The sequence below is a fragment of the Parasteatoda tepidariorum genome, chromosome 8 (genome assembly GCF_982258835.1).
Source record: "Parasteatoda tepidariorum strain Cologne lab strain chromosome 8, Ptep-v5.0, whole genome shotgun sequence".
Lineage (NCBI taxonomy): Eukaryota > Metazoa > Arthropoda > Arachnida > Araneae > Theridiidae > Parasteatoda > Parasteatoda tepidariorum.
The window spans coordinates 88,066,049-88,094,010 of NC_141762.1; the positions used below are offsets into that span (position 1 = coordinate 88,066,049).

The 27,962-nt window shown below is 28.2% G+C and overlaps 3 protein-coding genes across 3 annotated transcripts in view; 2 read left to right on the plus strand and 1 right to left on the minus strand.

Moving 5' to 3' along the window:
* Positions 1 to 27,962, plus strand: part of LOC147806500 (uncharacterized) — a 251,109-nt gene that overhangs the window by 60,211 nt on the left and 162,936 nt on the right. The window lies entirely within an intron of this gene.
* Positions 3,008 to 15,455, plus strand: LOC147806502 (uncharacterized). Its single transcript, XM_087169297.1, has 2 exons — positions 3,008 to 3,371; positions 11,173 to 15,455. The coding sequence occupies exons 1-2, from the start codon at positions 3,341 to 3,343 to the stop codon at positions 11,847 to 11,849; spliced, it is 708 nt and encodes a 235-aa protein (XP_087025423.1). The 5' UTR covers positions 3,008 to 3,340; the 3' UTR covers positions 11,850 to 15,455.
* LOC147806503 (uncharacterized) lies at positions 16,849 to 27,455 on the minus strand. Its single transcript, XM_087169298.1, has 4 exons — positions 27,357 to 27,455; positions 23,844 to 24,115; positions 21,656 to 21,800; positions 16,849 to 17,203 (listed from the first exon to the last, which is right to left on the minus strand). The coding sequence occupies exons 1-4, from the start codon at positions 27,423 to 27,425 to the stop codon at positions 17,078 to 17,080; spliced, it is 612 nt and encodes a 203-aa protein (XP_087025424.1). The 5' UTR covers positions 27,426 to 27,455; the 3' UTR covers positions 16,849 to 17,077.

The following is a 27,962-nucleotide window of genomic DNA, read 5'->3' on the forward strand; positions in this document are numbered from 1 at the left end:
TTTTATTTTGGCAAATGTTACTGTTATCACTTTTTATAGAATAAAATTTGCATTTGACAGTCTAAATCAAAATTTTTTTAAATTACCTTCATAGTAATATTCTATTTGTTGCAGTGAACGTAACATTCAAGTCATCCATATTTATTTCATAATTTGGTTGTAAATATGTTTTAAGACCTGTCAACTCTTTTGTTTATATCATTTTTTTTTTACTTCCTATCATTTTAGTAAATTTACCAATTAATTTGAGCTATTTTAAAAACGTGTATCTAAAATGCTTTATAATTTTCACTAATTTATCTGACTTTATTCATGCTTCTTACATAACTTTTTAATTTGTTTTAAAATTCTCATAATTATTTACAATTAATAAGTTGTCTCAATATTATAAAAAAAATTGATTTAATATAATATACATATTTTAAGAAAAATTAAACATAAATTAGAAAACTTTTTCCAAATAATAAAATTCACAAATTTCCGATTTCCAGATTATAAATACAATTCATATGGTAAATATTAAATACAAATTCTCTCAATCATATATACAAAAAGTTTTCATAATCATTTGCAATTAATAAGCTATTCCAATTAATATCATAAAAAGAGATTAACGTAATATATGCAACACTTTTTCTTGCCATGTCAGTGGTTAAATTCGACTCTATATTAATATATTCAAAGATTTAGTTGACCCACTTTTAACTACATGAGAAACGCCATATTATTTGCTCCGTTCAAAACTTTGTTTGGAACGAGGAGAGCTAGTGACGTCGTTGATGACGTAGGACTAACCCTGTCTATTGTAGGACTTAAGACTATTCCATTGCAATTTTCCTTGAAATATTCGAAATCTATAAAACTTTTAATGATTGTGTCAGATAGCACAGGAGCTAACTCCACTTAGATAACAGTTTTTCAGTTTTTAAAATTTGAAATGAAACGGAATATCATTAATATCTTCTATAAAAGTAATTTGGCCATCTTATTTAGTCTGCTTAATTTGTTCTTTCAAAATATTTTACTCCATGACAATATTTTACTCCATAGACAACTCCATGTTTTTACAGGGAAAAAAGACTCGATGACTTGATCAATTGTCTTAATAAAATTTATAAACTATCTTTTTTTCAATTTTACTTTTTTTAGAAGATGCAGTGGTATAAATCGAACCTTTCATGAAGGAATTCATTTCAAAATTTTTGATTAATCTCTTACATGAAAGTATATAAAACGATTTATATCCACTTGACAATTTATAGCCAGAGAGTTTTGAAATTACTGACTGTTCATTTATAAATATATTCAAAATGATGTAGTATTGCTAAAGTATTGGAATATTTCTTTGACTAACACGCTTAGAATTAGTAAAGAATTATTAACACGTTTGCTGCCGATCTCACCCCAGCGCCGAATGTTAGTCTACTGACTATCAGGAGATATGCAAACGATACGATTAATAATAAGATTTTGAAACGATAAAATCAACTGAATTTAAAGAGGGGACAACAGTTTCGGTTCATTCTTCATTAAAATAACGATTCGATCTGCATTTGTTTCATATTGAGGATTACTAGGTCTTGACAAATCAATAACAGTTCTCTCCTATAGTTATTACAAAATGAAAGTAAACTGTTCTAGGTAACTGAGGTTCATGTTTGCGTAAGTTTCGTTTTTTATTCTTCTAATAACAATTTTTATGGACATAAGCCATTTTTACTTCTTGATCTTCAATTTTGAAAATATTAGAAATCAGTAGATTCAAACGGGTTATTCTTTTTTTCTTTCTTCTTTTTTAAAGAATATTTAAAAATTTATTTTTTGCAGACTTTTATAAAATCAGTATTCTCAATAAATGTTACAGATTTCTCCTACGGGTCATATACACAAAGTCATTAAATATATATATATATATATATATATATATATATATATATATATATATATATATATATATATATATATATATATATACATATATATATATATATATATATATATATATTTATATATATATATATATATATATATATATATATATATATATATATATATATATATATACATATATATATATATATATATATATATATTTATATATATATATATATATATATATATATATATATATATATATATATATATATATTTATATATATATATATATATATATATATATATATTTATATATATATATATATATATATATATATATATATATATATATATATATATATATATATATATATATATATATATATATATATGTATATATATATATATATATATATATATGTATATATATACATATTAAATGACTGTTAATAATTTTTTGAAAAAGGGACTGAAATTATTTCTTGTATTATGAAAGTTTTTCTTGCTATTTTAACTGATATGATTTAGATTTGTTAATTGAGGTGAGGTAAGGTAATGGGTCAGACTTTCACGGTCAAAACTTCGCATGGACAAAGTTTCGCATGAACATAATTCGACTGGACAAAACTTCAAGTATACAAATTCTGAAATTAATAATTAATATTAAATTATAATTAATTTCTGCATTAATTTTATAAGAAAAAAATTATCCCTCATATAGTTTTAATAAATTCAAATTCATAATCATCTTAGAATAATCCTCATAAGTAACTAACATTAACCCGTTATTTATGATTTATCATTGAATTGGAACAATAACTATATTACTGTAATTAATAAAGTTTAAATATGAAATAAAGCAAAATTTATTATTGAATATTTCATTCTGTACTTTTTCGTTCTTTTATCTTCCATTCTTACTTTTTTTATTCACCTTTTGCTAACAAATTTGTCTTCTATATAAATAATACTTGAATTTTTATATGTAATCAAATGCCGAATTTTAAGTTGCTTAGTTTTATTCTACTTATTGCAAATAGTTTTTTAATTAACTAGTTTTGATAGCTATAAATGTTTTTTTTTCTATTTAAGATCAAATAATAAATTACACAGTTAAGTAATAATTAATTATCTGAGAATTTGCCTGAGTCTCCCATGTACAGAATCCTCTTCTAAAAAGTATTCAGAATGAATGTGATTTTACTAGTAAGCAGGTATTGTTGTTTTAGAATGCAGGGATAGAACAGGTAGATAAGAAACGATTCATTTGAGAGTTAGTAAGGTGTGGTTATTCAAGGAAGTGAACAATTCCCATTCAACATTGATGAATGGGCAACATACGCATTTAGGAATAAACTGCTATGAAATGTACGGGGGTTAATCTTATGAATCCAAGGATCCTCAAGAAAAGAAATATAGTTTAGTGTATTCAGACGAAAGTGAGTAAGTGCTTAAAACTGTAAGGATGGGAAGTTATGCTATAGGAAATGATAATGGTAAGTACTTATACCCATTCAATTAATAGTTGACTGAATTATAATAAAATACTAATAAATAATTTTTAATGTGAAGATTTATTTTTAGTAATAAAATTTATTGAATTGTAATGCGAAATAGATAATTATTTCCTCATTAACTTCGGAAAAAAGAGAATTTTTCGTAATTTTTTTTTCTCTATAAATCGGAAATGTTGTTTCTCCCAATGAGATAACCAAGTTCGAGTCCCAGCTGCTGCCGGTTGATACGAATCCTGCTCCCGGATCGCACCAACCACAGTGCTGATATAAAATATCTTCTGTGGTAGACGGATCAGAATCTCCTTCTCATCGTGCTATCCAGGCGAGGCTTTCGTGGTTTTCCTCTCCGGGTAACGCACATGTGGGTTAGTTACAAAGTTAGAAGGCTATAGAGTTCAACAATGATAGTCGTAGACTCAGAATTAAATTGGCTGTTCAACATCAGTTATAATATCAATTAATTATAAATTAAATTAAATCGGTTTATGTTTCCGATCATGTACGTGCCTTAATTGAAAAAATTTACATTCTTATGATAATACAACCAACGACTTTGCAAAAGCATCACTCTTTTTCAAACTAAAAGTATCATAACCAATAACCTTTATAAAGTTATATGTGTGAACATTAAGATGTTAGGAACTAAGTATTTAAAGTTGTATTCAATATATATATATATTGATTGGTTTATTTATATACATTTGTGCTTTGCTTTATATACATTCGCGTCACCCATATTTTCATATACTAGCTATTGAGTCCAAGTTAAGAGAAAAACTACGAAGCGAAAGCTACAAATTTTCATTAAAAAGTTTTCACTCACTGTACACAAAACTTTTCAACTGACATGTGACCATACCCTCCAACTTATGAGGATTTTGAAAATAATTCTTTCTAGTGGTAGCGAACCAAAGTAGAAATTTTTAAAGCAAATGGATCTCTCATAAAACTTTTATCAGAACTTAAGAATCTAGCCATATGGCCTGCACTTTTATAAGTAATAGTGGACAAGTTACGCTAAAATTAATTTTTTTTAAATATTAAGACATTAATTTTGCTACCGTCAGAAAAGAAGATTTCTGAAACTACGGAAATTCCGTAGCAGTTGGAGGGTATGTGTGACACTAATTTGAAATAATAGAATCGGCAACAAAAGACAATTGCGGAAATATTAATTTTTCTTTAATTTTATTTTACTTTGTATGTCTTTTTTTTTCTTCATTTTCATGCATTGTCATTCAATTCTGAACTATGTGCCAAATTTCAAGTCTGTAGCTAGTCGGGAAGTTAGTTTAAAATCGATTACAAAATTCCACCCGAACAAACATACACGAAGGCAAGTTGATATAAACGTGGTAAAATTGTAAGTAATACAGTTACCTTAATTGCATTATAAATGTATTAAAATAATATTTGAATTTTTTAGTAAGAAGTAAAATGCATTTAACTACTGAATTTGAAATTCAGAGTCATAAGTGATATTTTAAAATATTTAAAAAAATAAGATGTATAAGCCCAATTTCATTAGAATTATGATGTAAATAGTTTATAATTCTTGATTTGTGGATTTAATAACATTTCTGTCATCAACGTTTGAATATATCAGTGTTTACGAGCTTAGGAAAATAAAAACAGTTTTTTTTTTTAGAGGAAAATCTAGTTTCAGACACTTTTTTAAAAAACTTACTTTTTTTATTAAAAAAAGAAGAAGAATTGTTGCACAAATTGCTCACGCTTATCATTTATATTTCTTAATTGCCATTTGTAAGAATATTTTTTCCTTTTGCAAAACATGTTTATTTGGAAAATATAAGAATGTATTACTTAAGAGATTAATGCATATTTTACAGCCTTCCGATTTTTTTTTCATTTTAAAGAATTAAATGCCTAAAACAATTTTTTTTCAATCCTGAAACATCAGTCGTGTGTAGTTAGTTTTTTAATAAAAACATTTTTATCTTTTGTTAAACTTCCGATGCAGTTATTTTATACCTCCAGCACTTGAGAAGAAAATTCAACATTTAAATTTAATATTTGTTTTAAATAAAATATCTTATGCAGGTGTTTAAGTATTAAAATAGGTTCTTTCTCAAACCTTTTTAATCTTTTTACACATGGTTAGATTAGAAGAGTATGAAAGCAACGCTTTATGTTATTTTTACATTTTTCACGTTATTCACGGTGCTTGTGTTATGCATTTATATCTTAGCTTATAATCTTAGCTTATAATAATTTATATCTTACCAATCAAAATAAAGAGAAATGTAATTTTTTTCATGACCTTAAATATTTTTTTAATCAAATGTCCTATGTATCCTAAGAACTGGAATTAATTACCAGAATGAATTATAACTTGTGATATAAATTTGCAATTAAATTAATTAGTTTAAAAAACAAATATGCAAATTTTGTTAGTGATGTATACCAGGTATTTATTAGAAATAAATGTTTTAAAATATCAATACACTAGTACGTAATAGGAAAATTTAACATATTAATTTCAACATCTTGAAAGTGATGTTACATGTGCTTAAAATCCAGCTAGTTACAAATGCCTTTTATTGTTTTCCTATATTATCAATTCCCCAAAAGGTATATGTTTTTCATCAAATGAGTAAATTTCGAATAGTTAAACTGATATAATTAAAAATTTCTTGAGAACTTTTCTCAGTTAAGACGTAAAATAGCTTTCATTGACAAATTTAACTTATTTCAGTGTTCAAGATAAATAGGTGATCAGGTTAGAAAAATTTTACTTGCTTTTACATGAGATAAATACGGTTCTTATTAACTTACTTGAGAACTTGACAAATAGCCCTGGTAAGGCCACCCTTGACAACTAAACAGGTGGTCAACTTACTAAGGTGATTAATTTGATATATTTTACAGTACTACCCATAGTTGAAAGTAAAAACAAAGCAGTTTGAAACACAGTTTTTGTATTAATACATTTCTTTTCTAGATTCAGACGCTTCTGTATATTTTTCTTTGGAAATCTCACAGAGAAAAGTAAATTAATATTGTTTAAAAAATATGCATATATGCTTTATTTTTAACATATTTAAATCAAGAATTTCAAACAAAGTGTTTTAGACATAACAACTCTCATCGAGGTAAAATTGAAGCTATAAACTTTGTTTAATTTATATTTTAATCATATTGCTTGTGGGTCATCAATACTTTCATACGTCACCTGCTGCGGATATGATGAAGTACAACACTGAATTTTGTATTACTTGTATTCTATTTATATTTGAGTTATCAACATTGTCGTATATCAGCAATGGGATACCTGCAAGTGACGTAATGTGGATATCTAGATCCTGATTGGTTGTTCAAGCATGGCATTTATGATAACAACTGTTCTTTCCATTATATAGTTAGCCGAACTCATCAAGTATCAATTCTGTTAAATGACACATCCTAAATTCTTTCACATGGATTTCAATTTTTTTACTTTTTATTTACACAGAAACTTAACACAAAGTCAGGCACGAAGTCACGTGGAACACAAACAAACTAATTATACATCGAAGTTGCCAGGTACACGAAATAGATCACGGTTACAATAAAATACATAAACAAACAATAAATCTAAGTTACGTGAATGGAGTAGATGAAAAAGAATTATATTTCAACTAATTTTATGTGCGGTATTGCTCTGTATTTAATTAAATTATCATTAATTAACATTCTAAATTATGTAGAGAAACTTAGCTCATCTTTGATACGCCATTTTGCTGATAAAGATAAGCTGACGTCATTGGTCACATGTGTGGGTATGGGAGGTCTTTTTCTTCTTAAAGTGCAAGTACCCAATTATAACACTGATAAAAAAAATTTAATTATTTAAACAAAAATTTTAAAATTTCACCAAACTAGTAAATATTGTACCAAATTAAAAAACTTAGAATTGATATAGTTCAAAATAGAAGTGTTATTACAATTTGAAATACAAGACTCCTAACTTTTATAAAGATATATTTATTGATCACAATGTTGCTGTCTGTTATGATAATGATAATAAATGTTCTGAAAAGGAATGGTCATTTGCAGCATTTATTTTATTTTTAACACCAATTCTAACTTATGCTCATCGAGAAGTATAAATGATTAGATATGAATCAAGTACTCATTGGTTAAATTTAAACTGAATGTTTATTTTTTTTTCTTTTTATTAAACTAAGAGGCTCCAATCCTCTCCCGTGGCTCTGTTTCTCTTTCATCATTGTTTTTTTTTCCTTAAAAGTCGATTAAAAAATAGCATTATGATTATAAACTAGATAATTATTATAATTTTATGCAAGCGCAATTTATTAATATGTTAATTACAATGAGAAGAATGAATACCTAGATTTAAAAAAAATAATCAACTGTACTTGAAAAAAATATATACTTCAGGAATACAGAATGGGTGACACGATAAGAAGTAATTTTACTTGTTAAAAATATATAACATGTACATATAATAATATGCAACAATTGCTTTAAATCATATAACAATTCAAATAAGAGATTTTTTTTTCTCTTGAGCCTTTTTTATAGATTAAAAAGTTCAATACAAATGTTAAAATTTATGCCTGGCAGTATCTAACCTCTCACGCTTTCATTATATTTGTTTTCTTATTAAAGTTGAAGAAAAGCGCGAGCTTATATAATTAAGATCTCGATGGGAAACTTTTTTTTCTAAAACAATAGTAATTATCTAAAGCAACGGAAAATGAAGAGGGAAAAAAGGCTAAAAACAGCACTTAAAATTGCAATAACTTTCGAACAAATGGAAATTCCTGAAAAAATTCGCTTTTAATAATTGAAAATTCTTGAACTATTCAACGAATGTTAATTTTTTTTTAATTCCCTCCTGCATTTTTCTTAACATTTTGTAACTTCCAGTTTCCAAGTTTGTTTTCTGCAGAATAAAACAAAATATAACTTATAACAAAAAGAGTGAAAAATTGGAGAGAGAAAAATACAATTACAAAAACTTTTAAATGAATTAGAATTTCGAAAATAAATAAATAAATTCAGAACATCAAATTTCAATTTTGCAGTTACATTCCTTTGGCCTTCAGAGCTTCAAAATATGAAGAATTTTTCTGATATAACAATATTGTGTGAATTTTACTAAAGTTGAGGAATAATATAAATAAAACTTTTTTAACAAATTTTTCCTTCATCTTTTTTTTCTTTTATTTTTATTTATTTATTTATTTATTTTTTTTTTGAAAGGGAAAGTTTTTTAAACTTAGTGGTAGAGAATATGTTGAAACTTTAAAATAAAAGAGTAATTCCGGAATTTTTGTCCATTTAAAAAAGAACGTAATCTTTTGTATTTTTGCGTTGCACACATATGCGTTTACTTTTCATTATATGAAGAAATAAGAACAATTAATAATTTATCTTCACTTTTCAGAAAAGAAAAAAAAAGCATTCTGAAAAATAAGCCGCTGTTTTACATCGAGTAAGCAGCAGAAGGTTTTTTAATTTCCTAACAAGTTTAATTACTAACAATTCTTAGCTTTCTTTTATTAATAAGTACTTGATAATAATTTAAAAACAAGTATTTGATTTAAAGTAAAACCTTCATTAAATGCTAAAAAATATATATACGAGGTGGCGTATAAAGTAAAATTTTGAAAAATGAACAAAATATAATTAAATAGTTGTAAAATAGTGATGTGAAACACGCGCGGTCAGGTAATTCCAACATTTATTTTAAGATTAAGACGTTATATAACGTGTTGAGAAATTATAAGATGTTCAAAATATTGGCAGGTATTCGGCAATGTTTTTCTGTTGGTAGTGATATGGAATATCAAAAGACGATTAAACATAATCACCGATGATATTACAATTTTATTCGATGTACCGATACCATTCATAAAACTTTTATCTTCACTCAAGTTGTAGTTGCTTGACAATTTTAAAATATATATTGAAAAAATTAATAAATATATTATTCCATATCAATGTTTATGTATGTATATTATTGAAATTGTATCAATTACTCAATGAACCAACTTAAAAAAAAAATTTTTTTTAAAGCAGATGTATAACCACAATTTATCAGAAACATAGTTTCATAAAACTCAACATACGTTAAAGGTTTTTTTCGAATCTCGCTGCTAAATTGCGAATAAATTTTCAGATGACGAAAAAAAAAAAACATTGTATTTTGTAATTTAAAAAAAAGATTAATATTCATCTATCAGCGGAAAAAATAAATGAAATTTCACGCCACGCGTACGTAAGTCAAGTTCTTCACGCGTTAACCGCATTTAAATATTAATCGCCCCATTTAAAATATTTCTACATTGTCACCAAATCAATTTTTAAAAAATGATTCATTTTTATTTTTCTCGGCTTCTACTACATAAAAACGTTTGAAACTTTAGAATTTACAATAGAAAAATACGCGGAGTTATATGATATAAAAAAAAGTTATGCCTCATAATTCGAAATTTTTTTCAACAGTTGCATTAAATAATAAATAATTATTAAAAATTATTGTTTGCATGAAATGATCTTTTGAATGATGGGGGTGTCTAAGTGGGTGCAATTTCTTTCTTTTTTTTTCAATTTTTTTTTAAAATTTCATATTTAGTTTTGAGAATTTGAGTAAAAATGCAAAAAATGAAATTAACATTAAGGGGACTAAAATTTCATCCACTCTTCTGACCAAACTATTAGGGTTACAATTTCCAGATGGCGGGTACCCCCAATATTTTGAAGGTCAATAATCCAAATATGTAAAAAATTTATGTTTATTCAGAGAAAGTACATTTTTGTGACTGAATTTTGTGAATTAAATTTCGTAATTTAATTAATAATTAGCATGTTTAAGATCATCTTCAGAAACCATTAAGATTGACACTTAGTACGCGAAAATCCGACTATTAGAACAAAAGTTACTCAGGGTGAAGTCCTTTTTTTAGCACACTGTACAGTGAACAAAAAAAGGAAAAACGAATCAACCTGAATAATTTATTCATAATTTAAGGGAGTGAACTCAAATATACTAATCAATTAGTGCAGGCGATATTTATAGTGACGAAAGCAAAGACTAAAACGTATTTTCTCTGAATTTCTTACAAAAATCATGTAATTTGTGAACACAAATGTGCATAGTTCATTGATTTCAACTTCTTTTTTTAAATTATAAAACTGTATTAATTACATTTAATATAATTAAATACGATTAATCAGAGTTTTTAATGCGCATCACTTTGTACATAATGTCCACAGATAAAAACTAAAATCTTTTATCATACTGCTAGTTCAAAAAAAAAAATAGAGAGAGAGAGTCAGTGATATATTGTACACATTATTTATATATGCATAATACGATATATTTACATATTAAGTTTATTATTAGAGTCAATGATATACTGTATATTTTAAGTATATTCGACAATAATATTTTATGCTAGTCACCAGCAATTTCCAGTTGATTGAACTACCACTGCATGATGCCACAAAAAGGAAGTTAATAATTGGTATTCAAAAATGTAATTAATAACCGATTTTTAAAAGTATCTTAAGTAAAAAAAAAGTGTTCAAATTTGCACTTAAAAGCAAAAAAGGAAAAAGAAAATCATAAAATAGTAACTAAATTGCATTAGACATAATCTAGGTATTGTAAACAATACTTGATCTCCCCTTAACCAGTCACATGCAGAGTAAATGTTAGACTTAGGTTCGTGATAAATTACGTATGTATAATGTTCTTTGAACTCTTTCTATTCGAATCTTTAATTCAAAACTAAACTGCATTTTACAGATGGAGTCCATAAAGAAAAGAGATCTGGAAGCTGGACACTCAAGACTGAATCAACTGAAAGATCAGACTTCATAAACAATTTTTCTGAACCTCCTTCCCTGCAGCGTATTGCAGTAGTGTCGATTGCAATCGGGCTATGGATGGCGCCTGATATAAGGAATGAAATGTCGTCTTCTTTCTTATACGATACCAGAGATATAGTTGAGCTAGAGGGAAGAATATTAATCAAACTGTCCAATAGCTCTTTGTCCTCCTCGCTGAAGGCAGAAATCTCATACGTAATTCGACCCGTTGTGCTGCAGTTGTTGAAAGCGTTTCGTAGTTACTGCAGATGGACAGGATATGAAAGAAATCTCTGTGAGTCTTACATGAAACGTGGTACAATTTATTGGACAGTAGAAGGGACAATTGACATAGTGAAGTCCCTTACGGAACTATTCGATAATGGAAATTTAGGAAAAGATATTTGGCATTTGTATGAGATAGCCTGTTCTCATTGTTTAGGGGAATGTGCTTCAATTTTGTGGGAGAAAATTTCAAAACAGATTAGAAACAGATTTAAAATCGCTCGGTTAGAAGAAATGTACAATTATCATTTCATAACATATTGGACATGTGCCCTCGAGAATAATTTAGAGAGTTTTCTAACTAGAATCATAGATAGGACTGGGCTATAAATCGATATATCGCGACATATCGATTTAACGCCTATATCGGCAAACCGATACCGCAACTTTCATTCCAAGCGATGCATCAGAAATCTGATTTAAGCCGTCGAGTGAAGAAGACGATATAACGATATAGCGATACACGCAAGGTCTTTCTCTTACGTTCCAATGCCAACTCGCGCTGTGGAAGACGATATTGTTTCGTTATGTTGAGACGGCCTTGACTGATGAGCGGTAGAATCAGAATCACTTTTGAGACTTTATATCGTTATATCACATGTTCGTTTTCGCACCTTCGCGATTTGAAATCGTTTCTTGTAGATTATTTTCAATGGGATTAACTTCGTGATCGCCGTCGTAACCTTGTTCTGAACGCAATCTATTATTGAAAAGAATTTATAAAAAAAAGTTTCTTCATTAATTAGATAAGTTTTTTATTTATTTTCTGACAAAACTTTTTTTATATTTTTAAATGTGAAAATTATCGGAAATCTAATTTAAGGCACCCATAAGGAATTAAATTACAAAGTAAATAAATTTGTTAGGTTATTTTTTTACTTTCTTTTAATTTATTAAAAACCTTTCGGATAAAACTTCTAATAATTTAATGGGCTTCTATTACTGATTTTAAATTTATAAATCTTGAGTTGTTTTTATTTTAAGAAATAAAGTTAAAACAAAACTTATTTTTTGGACATAAGTCAATAAACTTTATTTGTTCAAAAGAATTTGAAAAGTTTGCGAATTTTATTCATTTCTTTTTTTTATTTATCAATTACTACTTCGTTTTATTAGAGAGTAAAATCATTATTTTTTTTTAATTTTCGTTTTATATTATTAGTTAATTAGCTAAATATATTACCGAATATCACAATTCTTTTGTTTTTATTTTTAAGAATTTAATTAAGAAACTTTGCCTTACTTTGTTTTTCGTTCGTTCATTATTTAATTTAATTTAATTATTTATATGAAATAATAATAAAAATAGTGTTTAAGAAGCATTTTTTTTCTAAAATTTATTTAGCTCTTTGTTTTAAGCATACAAATAATTTTTTAACGAACTTATTTTTTAAATTTTGTTCCTATGCTGTTAGGTAAATATATTGATAAATTTCACTTTTATTTATTTTTTTATTTTTAAACTAAGAAATCTTTTGTTATTTGCGTGATCATTCTTAGAAAATATAACAAAACTTGTGTTTACTTCTTCATTAAGAATTTGAACATTACGATCGAACTTAATAATTCTGTAATTATTTACGCATAATAGTACAAGCAAATATTGATTTGTTAAAAAAAGTTTCTTTTCTTTAAAAAAAAAAAAATATTTTTAACACTTTGTTTTAAGTGTATAATGAATTTCTTAACAAACTTTTTTTTAAATTTTTTAAATTTTCTTTCAATAATTTCAGCTAGATATCGTTATAAAATTCCCTTTTTATTTTTAAACTGAGAAATCTTTCAGAGAACGAAAATTTTAAGAAATTATTACAATTCTTATGTTTACTTTTTAGTTTAAAATTCGAACATTTTTAATTTTAAACTTCGGCTTTAGTCAACCTAACTTTTATTTTAATTAAAATATATTTTGAAATTTTAAAATCAGCTTTTGTTTAATAACAATATTTTTTTTCATTAAGGGTGTTTTAGGGGTTAACTTAAATTAAGACTGCTTATACCTTATAAACGATAAAGAAGTGCAAATATTTCATTCTGTATCTATCTACACACATTTTTTCAATAAATATTTTAAGTAAGATTTGTACATCTTAGTCAATTTATTTAATATCTTTCTTTAGTAAAACATATATAGTATTTTCAAATTTATAAATTGATTTAAATCAATATGCGTATGAAGTCTTGATAGAAATCTGACTTTCTGTGCCTTAAAGTAAATGAAATTCAAAAATACTATATCGCGATACATCGCTATATCGCGATGCAAAACTGACGATATATCACGATATATAATTTCTAATATCGCCCAGTCCTAATCATAGATCATGAAAACATATACGATGATTACCTTAGTATTGATCTAAATATGATTGCTTGTTCGATTCAGGTAGGTAACATAGTTGCCCTAAAGTATTTTTGGAAAAAATTGTCGGAGCAGGAGAAAAATGATCATTTGAGTAAATGGCTCTTGCAAGCTACTCGACGTATGGGAGCTCAAAATCATTCCTTTTATCTGGATTCTTCAGAAACTTTAGATGTTTTATGGTTTTTATTATCTCATGTCAATCATGCAACTCAAATGACCGAATTTTTTAGGAATCATTCTCACGTATTAATGTTTTTGTTCGAAAGTTGGCCATATCAAAGAATATTCTTGTCCACTATTTTTGAACTATTTGATTATCTTCAAGAAGACATTTATTTACGTATAATGGAGAAAATTAGTTCTGAGATGAGTAAAATGGGAAATGAAATGATGATTTTTAAAGAAATATGGAGTGCCAGTCCTTTAAGACTAAGAAGATCCTTTCTGAAAAATGAACTTTGCGTCAAAGTGTTGTTGCGTTTGCTGCAATTAGAAAATCTAAGCATGGCTCTTAGGATATTAGATGATGCTTCCAAAGAAGAGATTAAACTATTTATATGCTTTATGTTTGGTCGGTCTGAATTTAACGGTGCTATTTATTCAAGCAATCTGAGTTCGCTTCACAAGTTATTATCAAAATCTACCTTGCCACCAGAATGTTATCCCTATAAAATCAATCACAACGAGCAAGATAGACTGATAATATCGTGGCTTATGAGACTTTTCAATTGGCATATTTGTATTGAGTGGATATGCGATGGCAATATCCAAGCAGCTGAGTCCTTCTTGAGATGGACTTCAGCATATGTATATATGAGAGTTGAAATATTTAAGAAAACTATATTGTGTCCCTATGTTATCTATTTGACATTAATAATTTTGTCAAACTATGAGCGTGTGGATCAGTTTATGAATTGGTATTTCCAGACGAGAGAGGAAATTCAACAATTTAAAGCAGACTTTTTGCTCAAAAGTGATAATTATTTTTTTAAGCGACTATTAGACATGCCTTTCATTGTATCAAACACAGAAGGTGATGTGTTACAAAAATTTATAATCTACAACTTGTCTTCTCTTGAAAACATTGCAGAATTTCGACTTATTTGTCGTAGTTGTATAGAGTATGCACCGAGTAAAGGTTTTCTTGAAAGTGCCACCTTGCTTTTGAATGCTTCTTTTGATAATATCAATGAAGGGAAGCGATACAAAAACGAACTTATACTATCTGAGAAAGGAATTATAAAAGTTTTTATCTTAAATCAATCACTAACTGATGATGACTGGAATTATGTGAAAGAAATTGTAACGTGATCGTCGCCTCTAACCCTAAATACAGTCTCAGAATTAAAGTCACTAATTCTGGAGCAAAAGACTAGTCACTCTTTCCAAGATGAATTGAATCCACACATTACAGCTCTCATTGATTTACTGGAGAATGTTGTTGAGAAGGATAGCAAATGATAATTGAACTTTTTTTTGTGATCAAAAACGAATGTAAATAAAATCATGTTCACTGCGTAATTACTGTCAAAAAATGAATTGTTTTATAATAAATGCGCAACACCATTTTATAGTGTTAATTGTTTAATGTTAGTGAAACAAAATCCGTTATATATTATTTGTCACAACTTTATTTTTTTTTGAATTTCGTTAAACCTGAAGAAAAAATCAACAATTTTACGAGGTTTATTTTTCCTCACTATTCCCGAAAAACAGTCACTAGGAAGATATATATATATGCAAGGTAATTATATATTGTACTGGGTAATTCAATGTTTATAATTAATAAAATGTCAAATTTTTAATACGGCGTTTTATTTGATGAATTTTTATCAAAATTAATAACATTTATTGAATAATCTTAATTGTTTAACTGAATATTTGAGCAGATTGTTGGTCAGTAAAAAAATCTTTAGCCCCGGATTTCATCCGAATTGGTTTTGTACATGAAAAATTATCAATATAGTAGATAACTAGAAGATTTTTATGTAAATGAATTAATTTTAATGCACAATTAACTCAATGATTAAAACTCAAAATCTCTCTCTTTCTATATATATATATATATATATATATATATATATATATATATATATATATATATATATATATAACGGCCTAATTTCATTTTTTCATTATTCCTGTGAGAGTGAGTCTACGGGTAGTAAAAGCGTAGAGGAAATTCGTCAAACTACTACTACTTTTGGCGTTGCCACTCAATAAGCGTGAAGCATCATGAATTCAATAGGATAGAGGAAATAGTGACAGAACTACCTATTACTTAGGTAGAATTAGAACTATTATTACTTAGGCTGTCCAGAGTGTATTTAAGGGTATTAAAAAAGTGTGAGTTGTTGAATATTTTCCATTATTACGATTTGGAAGTGTTTGTGGAACCACCTCGGACTTTCCCGCTTGCATTCGTGACTATTTTTCAAATAAATTTCTCTTTAAAGTGTTCAATAAAGTCATCGATCCTGAAACACTAATTTGAAAAATCCATTTTTTCTTTTAGTAAGGTAGTTAATTTCAGAGATTACATATGTGGTAGTCATGTACTTCTCGATTTGTAACGATTCAAAGATCAATCAGAATTAAAATGGAAGCAACATTTATAACGAAATTAATTATAAAAAAATACTTTATCATTCACAGTTTTCAAGTTTTTATATTCGCAATTGTATACTTTGCATTCTGATGTGTCAGGATCTGATGGAATTTCAGCCCATATAATTTCCATATAATAAGCCCATATAATAATATTAAATTCTCAAGTTATAAACAAAAAATTTAAGGCGATTCGAGTTTTTCAAACACATTTTTCAACTAGTGTGAATAGAATGGAAATGATTTTACTAAAACTTATTCTACTTTGTAAAAGCATATAATATGTATAAGAAATAATAATATGTCTTTGGTCCAGTTTGATTAAAAAATTTGAGAAAAATGTACAATTGTGTCAGTTTATATAAACTTAGAGTATTGAGATAGAAAGGTATCAACCAATTTTAAAATCTTTTATATCATTTCCTTCTTTTCCCGCAGGACATTTCTTAATATTTTGAAAAGAAAAATCTTTTATTGCTTTTTTTCCAACCCACCCTAACATAAACGTCGAATGATACGAAGAGTGAATTGTATCACACAGTTTGTCTATTTATAATTCTTTTTTCCACACCATGAAAACTTTTTCTTACTTGCAGTATTCTTCACTTTTGCCATATCGCATGTCGCAACGAAAAGGCGTTGCTTTTGTAGTCGAAAATTTATCTGCTTCGTTCCAATTCATGCTGATACTCTTAAAAGAGAAAAGAGGAACCTGAAAAGCAAAATACAGTCAATACTCGATATCTCGAATCTGAAGAGAGAAAAGAAAAATTCGATACATCGAATATTACAAGATATCATACATAGATAAAGAAAGAAAATATTTTTCATATTAATTTTTAGAAACTAATTCTTTTAGTTAAAATATGCTTAAAATAATTAATTTTAAAAAAAGATTTATTTGTTTGCGTTTAAGAAAAATATTTTATTTTACATAACACTTTCAATTTTATTCGTAACACACTAATAACTTGGACATATTGCATTGACCTTCTGCGCATATTTTTTACCAATTATGTGATTTAACGTGCATGCACGTTCCTCAAATATCTATTGAGGTACATGTGACGTGTGTACTTCTCGTGTAAATACGTCTTATACACGCATGACGTATGTACTCGTCGTGTAAATACGCGCATATTGTTTGTACTCGTTGTGTAACGATTACCATTCACTGTCAAAGCTCAAAATTTCAAAAAGAATATTATTTAGCAGCAAGTGTCCTTTAAATTACCAATTTAACTATTGAGTTTTTCCTAATGCGGGATGGAGGGGTTAGCTATCCTAAATTGCATAAGTAAGCTTTTATTATGACGGCAAGAGCTAATTAGCACATACAATTACATAAACAGTTAGCAGCGCCAATACTGGCTCTACCTTGTAGAGCAAAGAGCCAGTATTGGAGCTAACTGTTTATGTAATAGTATGTCCAATTCATGCTCTACCTGGTGGAGCTTTGCTCTACCAGATAGAGCATTTTTAAGTTACATGCAAAACTCCGAAGGCTTTCTCTTTCTTGCTTTTGAAGCTGGTGAAAAACTGGTAACAAACCCATTTAATTTATAACTGTTTTGCTAAAAAAAAAACTTGGTAGTAAGTTTTTCTTAAGATTTATACAAGGAGCATTTTCCTTCTTTAGAATTGTTTGAAGTTGGCTTCTTGGAAGTTTGTACACTTTTAAAATTTCGTTTTTTCTTTTTTTTAGCACTTTTTTCATCAAAAATTTGTCAATCAGTAAATATTTAATTTAAATGAACTATATGTGGTTGCAAAAAATAATTCGGGAATAAATTCGTGATTTACAAATAAAAGATAAATTTAAGCATTTTTAAGTAATTCTTAAAATCTTAGTAGTTAAAATCTTAGCTAATACTCATTCATTTTTTAAATTGGGAACCATGTACATTAGGTAAGCCGAAGTGAGTTTCCCAACAGGACAATGCCAGATAAAGATACAGCAGTTTTTAAACAAAACCTCACTTAGTTCTGGACCGAATCCATAGAAAATGCTTGAGGCACATTATATTACAAGGAGTATATGAGAACTGAAAGTCGTACGACTCCTCAGTGCTGTAATTAAAGGAAGACAGTAAAACACAGCATGGTTGAATATAGATCTGGAAAGCATGCTAAATCTTGTCCTTTCAATGCTTCGATTAAATGAAAAATGTAGCTTATCAAATCAATTATGAAAATTCAGTTTTCTTTCGTATAAATGCTGTCACTTATACCTTAACTTTTGTGATAGTTAAAACTGGTAAAAACGTGGATACACTTTTTTTTTTTTTATTTAATTGTTTAACAAATTATTTCGTTTTCTGCAGTATCTTTTTCTATCAATTTATTACATATTCAACATATTTTTAATCAAGTTTCGTTTTTGAAGTTATACTTCTTATGCGACTTCCAACAAGGTTGCGTTAAACGTTTAACGCTACATTTTTATTGGCCGGAAAATCACGTGGTAGGATCTAGTTTTCCCTCATTCATTTCCATATTGTTTCGGGTTCTCACTAGCATAAAAACAACAAAAGTCATAAAAGTATTGTTTTTCTATAAATATTTTTTAAGTTTGATTTGATACACATATAATTTAATAGGATAGTATTTTTTATTTTCAAATTTAGTGGATAACAATTGTAAAAAATGAGTGAAAACAATCCCACGGACAATGCGACGGATTTAAGGTTATGTCAAGGTACGTCTCTTGTGAATATCAATTGATTGTTAGGTTTTCTCATTTGAAATTACATTATGACGCATTCACATACATTATTAATACAAATACATTTTCCATGGCGAGGCGATGAGGCAACCACAAGCACTTCCACTGTTTCAAGAGGTCCACGAAGGAAAAATGCACAATATTACCGTTATTACAGAGCACGGAAGCGAGCGGAGCAGGAAAAAGAGTCGTTGAATAGAACTAGTGATTCTTCTACGACTGCTGATTCTTCTACAATTAACGTCGCAGGTTGCGAAGTTTAACTTCTTCCGCGCGGAGGGACTCAACGCATGATTTTTTTGATTTAATAGTTTAACAAATTATTTCGTTTTCTGTAATATCTTTTTCGATCAATTTATTACATACTAAACCTCTATTTTTAATCAAGTTTCGTTTTTTATATTATAAAACTTCTTCTCTATTTCTGTGTGTCTCTATTTCTTTCTGTGTTTTGACATTGAAAATAGCTCTTTATAGTCATCCCAGAACGATAGCGTGGTATGGCAAAGATAGGTTGTTTTCTGATATATTATTTGTACTTTTTCGTTGGTTTTGGCAAATCAAAGCCCTATCATATTTCTGCATCAGTCAATTTTTTGACAGTGTTTCTTCGATGCAAAAAACACTGTCACACTTTTTTGAAGTGTTTTTTCGTTTCTCCGAGCAAAATAAAAAAAGCCAAATTTTAAATGCTTTACATCTGAAGCAAATTATTAATTACAAAGTAGGAACTCAGTTTTTGCCGTTAAGAATTATTTCGGCTTTAGAACTAACAAATAACCTAAATATTTCAAAAGTTTTTTTTAAGAAATCAAGATTTCAAGATTATCAAGATTTTTCACCTAGTCTTATTAATAAATTTCTTATAAATTTCTTCGGTTAAGAGAATACACAGATCTAAAACAGTATACAATACATTTTAATTCAAATATAGGTACTTTTCGGTAAGCCGGGAGCTAACGAAAAATCGCCAAAAAAATGTAGACAACCAACTTTCCTTAATATTTCTTTTAACTTTATTTATTCTCTAAATATTTTTTAATTATTTAATACATTAAAATTAAATTAAAGAAAAGATATTTGCATTTTCTTGCTTTCGGCTAAAAGTAAAGTACCCAAGAAAATTAGCTTAATGTACGCTGTTTGAAAACTAAAGGAACCAAGTAAATGATTATTTACGTTAAAAAGTTCGCATTTGATTTATTTAGACTCTGGATTTAAGACTGAGCTAGGCCTTCAATGTGATTACAGAAACATATAATTTTACGTTTAATGCATCGAACCACTGTTAGTACCCAACTTCTCGCCAATAAAAGTTTGGATTTTTTGAAGTTATGACATTTTTATTTAAAGGATTGTAGAATGAAAAATTTGCATTTAAAATGCATGTGAAAATGATAATTATAATAAATATTTGACACAAAGAATTCAATATTAGATTTTAATGAATTTATGCACTGACTATTTTTACGACAGTAATGAAGATACTGTTCTCTCAAAAATAATTTGCTCATGCGCTGTTCTATAATTCTACTCCGTTTCCAAGAAGATCTGAAAGCTGCTTGATAAAAAATTGATAAAATTCTTTGTTTTTGTGATTTAGCAATTTTCATAAATCAAGAATACTTTATTTAATTAACTAACTTACTTTAATCAATCTTATCACCAAAAAAATCTTGCCACCAAGAAAATTTAAATCACAGAGAAAGAAGAATTGCATTTTTTTTTTCATTTCCTTCTTTTTTAATTTTACTAAATTGATTATCTAACAAATTCAAAACAAAAGCATTTTCCTTATTCAATAAATAAATTTTTTATGTTACGTAAATTTTACTTTAATCTTGCGAAAAATTAATTTTGAAAATATCGGACAATGGCAATTATATTTAATTTAATCAGACTTTAAATGCGACTTTCAAGGTGGCTAAAATTGACTGGTCATTTTTTGTCATTTCCAAACAATTCCTTACTTAGGGTGTTCGAAAATGAAAATGATTCACGAATAATGCAAATGCGCGTGAGTTTGGTATAATCATTCTGAATTTTTGGTGTTTAGACTCAGACACAGCCCAAAAAGTGTTTATAAACGATTGACTTGATGATAGCTTGAAATGAAGTATTTCTTTTCACAATTTTCTGGGTTGTTCAATACCAAATTTGGGGAGATATTGCACCGCATACTTTACAGTGTAAGAGCATAATACGGTAAAAACTTGTTTCAACTTAAATAGGGTATCAAATTTAAACCATTTTCCCCATTTAAATTGTTTCAGATTATCAATTGTGTAACCAAGCATTTAATTACGCAAATATAGTTCAATTTAGCACCATATTATGTTTTAAGCGGATATGAACGTTATTGACGTTCGACAGGCTCCAAAATTTTTAACAATAGTGTAGTGAGTGTGTTTTTTCTTATAAAGTTTCTAAAACACTTACTCTCAAATCTGCTTCTTCCAACGAAATCTTCTTCTCCCAGCCAACGAAACAATATCGAGGATATTTTTTACAAAATAGTTTCTTATCAGTGTATGTGAAGCAGCCCATCACTCTATTTTCCTTGCAATAATCTCGCCGACGAAGTCTGCAAGAAAAATAAATTTAATATTAAACAATTGTATAAATCTTAAATTCGGTTTCACTCTAGATGAAATTTAGATACAGCGAGATAGCCTGATTGGTAGGACGGTTGAACTCATGTTCGTGAGAACGAGAGTTTGAATCCCGCTGACCGAAGAATCCCGGTGTATTAAACGGATAAAAAGTTATTCAGGATGTTCTATTTATTTTTCGCACCGTACATCAGTATTTCTAGTGGGCATAATAATCTAATTTACTTACCAAAACCATTCCAGTGTTTGCTATCTTGTGAAATTAAGTTTTTTGCTGGTTAAAGAAAACTTTATTTCATTTTTGTAGCCTCCAACTTTCAAAAATCGGAGTTCAACAAAAATTGCTTCTGAAAGACAGCTCAGCATCTTTCGAAAAACCGCTCAGTCACGTCAACTCTTACCAGCAAACAAATTACTAGCGTAATTCAAAGCGCACCAACGTTGGTGAAAATAACTGATTTATTGTGTGATTCTAAGCTTGAGTTTGGAGTAATCATTTTCCACATTAAGTGTTCAGATTAAACTAAACTCTTATCACACAAAAGTCACAATTATTAAACCCAACGGAATTTGTATCATTTCATATGTTTGTTGTCGTAGCTATATCTAAGTAGGAATTGAGGAATAAACTTATGCTCAACTCGGTTAACAATGTTGATCAGAGTAATATCCAATAAATCCATAAGTAATATCCAATAATATCCATAAGTAATATCCAATCAAGTAATATCCATTACGTTCTAGCGACAATGTATATCCAATGCAGTTGTTTTAATGTGCATTAAAGATATTTACAATTGTATTATAACTTTAATCAAATCAGTATCTGGCAGTCTTGAAAAAATTGCTTTTTTCTTGAGTTTGACCACAGTTTTGTATTATGCAGATTTAATCTTCATTTCAAAAATAGATTCTGAAAAATGCTGCGATAAAAACTCAAACAATTTAGTGTTTTTTTTCTTTCAGAGAAATGAAATTCATCTCAATATGAGAAAAGGTTACAGTACAACTTTCAATCACAAGACGTACGGGGATTGTAAATTTTCGAGTTCTTCATGAAGAGGAGAATTTGATTCACTTTGGCTTAAACTTAAAACAGATAGCAAATTTAGGTAAATCGTTCCGAGAATGAAAAAGTTAACAGAATGTATGATATGTTGACTGATTCCATCTCTAAAATACAATGTAGATTTCCGAATATAAAAAAGTGTGTACTCTGATTAACCCTTGGATTTCGACCCTTGTACCCTGATGAACCTTTGGATTTCGACCCTTGTACCCTGATGAAGGAAAGGAATATAGGTATAGGAAATCACAAAAAATCACATCTGAACTAGAGCACCAAACACTCAAAATAACCCATTTCTGAAGAATATTTCACTTTGTAGTTTGGTTTGTTGATTCATCCTAGTTCAACCAAAAGTGAAGCTAACTAACGCTACAGCTCAATACGATATTAATATTTGGCGCTCTCTGCAATACGTTTATTCGACGTGATACTCATGCTTCATAATAACGTGAGGTAGTTTAATGAAATTTGTAATGTAGTTAATTTGCTGTGATTTTCAATGAAATTAATTTTTAAAAAAAGTTTTTTTAGTATTTTAAGGACTTACGATATTTTTTCAAGCAGCTGTGACTTGAAACTTCTAAATAAATGAAGAAAAAATTAAAATGTTTGGACAATATCAAGCAATGAGCTGTTACATTCGTAATTAAGCTATCACATTAAATTCCATTCTTCACTGCCTAATACATCAAAGTAATAGAGCCATAATTAGATGAAGGTTGTCCAAATTGAAAATGGATAAGTGTGTTTGCATTATGAATACAATAAAAACTGAAATGTTACCGTTTAGAGTTATTAAAAAGGTTACTTAAAAAAGCTGACCTTAATTTTAAACCCTGAAGAGTGATTAACATTCCAATTAACGCATTAACATTTCTAATGCTATCATGAGTGTTCACTTTTATTTGAGTAACCCTTATTCTAATAATCAGCTTTTAACACTTACATGTTGTTGTTACAAAATGTGAATGCAGGGGGAGTCATTTCAAAAGGACTGCTTTCTTCAACATTCACAGTCACAGGATATTGGAAATAATAATGCAAAAAATCACATGTCTGATACGTAAATCCCAGGAAGCAAAAGATGAGGATTGCTGCTTTTGGAATTGCTTTCTTCCATGTGCGAGAAGTTGCAATTTGTGAAAACCCTGTCATGAGTGAGTCTTCAAACACTTGTTTCAGATATCTTCTAAATTCACTGCTTTTTCTTTTCTTTTCCTGCAATAAAAGGATTGCAAAAATGTTTTAAAAATTATTAGAATTCCCCATTTGCAACAGATAATAACTGCACGTAATTATATAAAAATTAATAGGAATGTGTTATTTATGTGAATTTGTTTCTAGATGCTTTTAAAATCCTTTCAATCCAAAATCAAGTTTTAATAGGACAGACTATTTTTAAAAAATTATGAAACGTTGTCGAAACTAATAAAATATTGATTAATTTCAAGAAGTTTTAAAATCGATTTAGTTAGGAATTCGAAAAAAAGAAATAAATGAAACGTCAAAGTCGTAAAAAAAATTATAATAAATGAACAAAAAAAAACTCTTAATATCCTTGGCCGAATATTCTAAGTCGAGGTAGAGGCTTCACGCTTTCTTTGCCGTTGACGTGACAGCACTGGAAATTTTTGAAGTTAAAATACCGTTTTTTCTTTGACATAATCGAAAACAACTTTAAATTACTATAAATTTCTATAAGTTGGGAGAACTTCATTGAAAAGTACCATTTTTTTTAATGGATTGGCTTATTTGACGCAAAATAGGGTTGGATAGTCGGAGCTACCTCAAAATAATCCGTCACCCTTCTGCAACCATGTTCTCTCTCCCATATGAATAACGCATGCGCATAGTGTGTTTCCATTACTTTGCCATGTGCCTATGGCACTCACCTTGAAACATAAGACTATATTGTTCCGCCATAAAATCCTATACAAATTTCTATGGTTACCATAGCCTTATGGTGTCTTACCATATGAATGCCATACAAATTTTATGGTAATCAGGCACTTACGGCGGCTTGTCATATAAATGCTATATAAATTTCTATGGTTACCATAGGCTTTAGGTATATTGCCATATAAATATTTATGATAACCAGGTTAATATATATTGCTATAGGTATGTCTATGCCCAATTTTCCTAAGGAGTCTGGCTAACCGAAAGAGGTTTTCGTATTTTTTCTCTCCATGTTGCACAAATACGGGTTAGTTCCATTAAAAAGTCCTCCGCGAGGGAAAATTTCTCCCAATACTTGATCCAGGAGTTACCTTGTTTCTGGATTGGGTTCAAAATTACAAGATTACGGATTTGAACATTATTAGTCGTAAACTCAAAATTGGCTGCTCAATGACGTTTATAAAATAATTAAAGCAGGAAAACGGAGATGTATTTTGTCAATAAGAACTGGTCACATATGCTATTTTTTTTCTTTACTTTTCACATTTTTTGTTGTTGGTTTTTATGCATTTTACTGGTTTATTTTGGAATAAAAGAATTAAAACTGTTGTGTTTCCAAACACTGAATTTTATACTAGTGAATATGGAGTAATTATATGAATGTATTTCAAATATAATTTCTATTGTGCACATAAATCAAATTACGTAGTAAATAAATTTAATGAATTCAAGGGTATTATTAGTCGTAAAACTTCCACTAAAAATCCATTTTAAAAAGCGTACCAACAAATATAAGAGTCCAATAAGTGAGTTTGAATTTCAGTCAAATGGAATCAGCGGTTTTAGTTTTGAAAAAAAAGTAAAAACATCTAATATGTTTTTCGAGTTTAAACATTGCTATGTACATCGAAGAGCCATTACATTATGACTACCCCCCATCTGTAACAATGGGCTCCTCCAGGTTTTCATGGTTTCTCGCCCAGGAGCAATGTTTTCATGAGGCACATTAGGACCCATAATCCTCATAGAACAATCCCTGACGTCTGTAAGCTACTTGAACATATTTGCAGACCAGATTCACCCATTCATGGCAACAGTTTTTCCGGCGGGGGATGGTGTTTAAGAGCAGGATAATGCACCATGTCATAAGAATCGAATCGTCATGGATTGGTTCGAGGAACATTCCAGTGACTTTCAAGTCATGTCTTGGCCCCCAAATTCACCTGACCTTAATCCAATAGAGGTCCTACTTGGAAAACCAAATTCGTGCTGCCACGCTACCCCCTCGCAATGTGAGGGAATTGCAGGACCAGTTGGTGAACGCTTGGTACCAGATACCTCAGACTACCTATCTTGCTCAGACTATCAGCACCTTGTGGAATCAATGCCACGGTGGGTACTAGCAGTTTTGAGGGCTGAGAGTGGTCCTACATGTTATTAGCAGGGTGGTCATAATGGTGCATATTGAGACATGAATTTTCAATAACAATAAATAACATAATTAACATAATATAACAAATTAACATAACATAATAAATAACATTAAGTAATAATTTATCCTAGTTTTATTCATGTTGTATCCTCATACTCTCAAGTTAATATTTGTTCTTGTAAATTTTCCGAGTAACCCAATTTAATGTTAATCTCATTCAATCATTGAAATTTCTATTAAATTTAAACCAAAATCTTGGTTTTAATTGTTTTTTTTTTCTTTTTTTATTATTTACTATTACCAATATGGAATATTTCCAATATATATATATGTTACCGTTAAGGTATGAAATCCGTTATTTTATAGAATACCTAGTTATTCCATGAAATAACTGATCGTGTCCGTTAAAGTGTAAAACTCTCTTGTATTTCATGGTTTCACTAGTTATTTCATAGAATAACGATCTGCAACCCGTTGAAGTGTAAAATAATCTGTATCATGTATCTCGCACGACAAATACAATGTTCTTTGTAATTCCAAGTAATGTAAAAAATGCTCGTGTAAAACCCAGTGTGTCAACAAAATTTTTTTTTGTTTTAGAAATAAAGTTATTTGTAATTCCAAGTGTCATTTTAGTAATCCTTGTTGTAACAAATGATTTTATGGTACGTTTCCATAAATACCATTTATACGCTGCATAAATTAGATAAATTGCTTCTTTTTCATTTTAATTGTCTATCATTAGTTTATTTATAGAATACCTAATTATTTCATTTTAGATTAATTTTTTATTTTACACTTTAACTGTCTCCCATTAGTTAATTTATAGAATACCTAGTTATTTCATAGAATAACTAGTTAAAGTGTCAAATTCATAACATATTACACACTTTAACTGACAAGATCAGTTATTTCATGGAATAACTAGGTATTCTAGGTAACTAGGTACCTTGGTTATAACATGGAATAACTGCATTATATACTTTAACGGTAACATATATAAATAAAAGGTTCCCCAAGAACAGTGTGTCTAATTTTATTTTACGAAAAATACCAAGGTTTTAATTTATCACTATTATGCTCTTTAAATATTAAATTTTCTGAAATAAACTAATTAAATGTATTTACCACTGATGACTGCTGAAGATTCTGTGGGGAAACCATTCTGTTTTCTGATTCATGAAAGCCTTCAGACATATTTCTGTTTTTATTTATATTGAATCCTAAAAATCTACAAGAAGAAAACAAATTTTGACAAATAAGTTTGTAAAAAAATAATCAAATGTGCAATATAAAATAGGAAAGGGATTAAAATTAATTATGTATTCGTAAGTTATCTTTTATCCTATATTATCCTTTGTAAGTTATATTTTTGTAAGTTATCCTTTTCATATTATTTTTAATTTTCTTCATTAATAAAATGGTCATCTTCATCTTATTTCATGGTATTTATATCATAGAATGATATGCTTTATTTTTCATTTTCGGCTTATAATTCAGATTTATTTTCCTTGGTCCATATTTACTCTAAGCTAAGTGAGTGAAATATGCACTAGACACCTTTATCACAAATAGTTAAAATATTTGTATAAAATGAAGACAATAAAATATCTGTATACATTAGATTAAATTGTTCTTAAAATTAAATATTTAAATTATTATAATTGTCAGTCTCAGTTATTTATAACGATTATTAAAGATCGCGTTCTTATATTCATATTTGTTCTAGCAAAA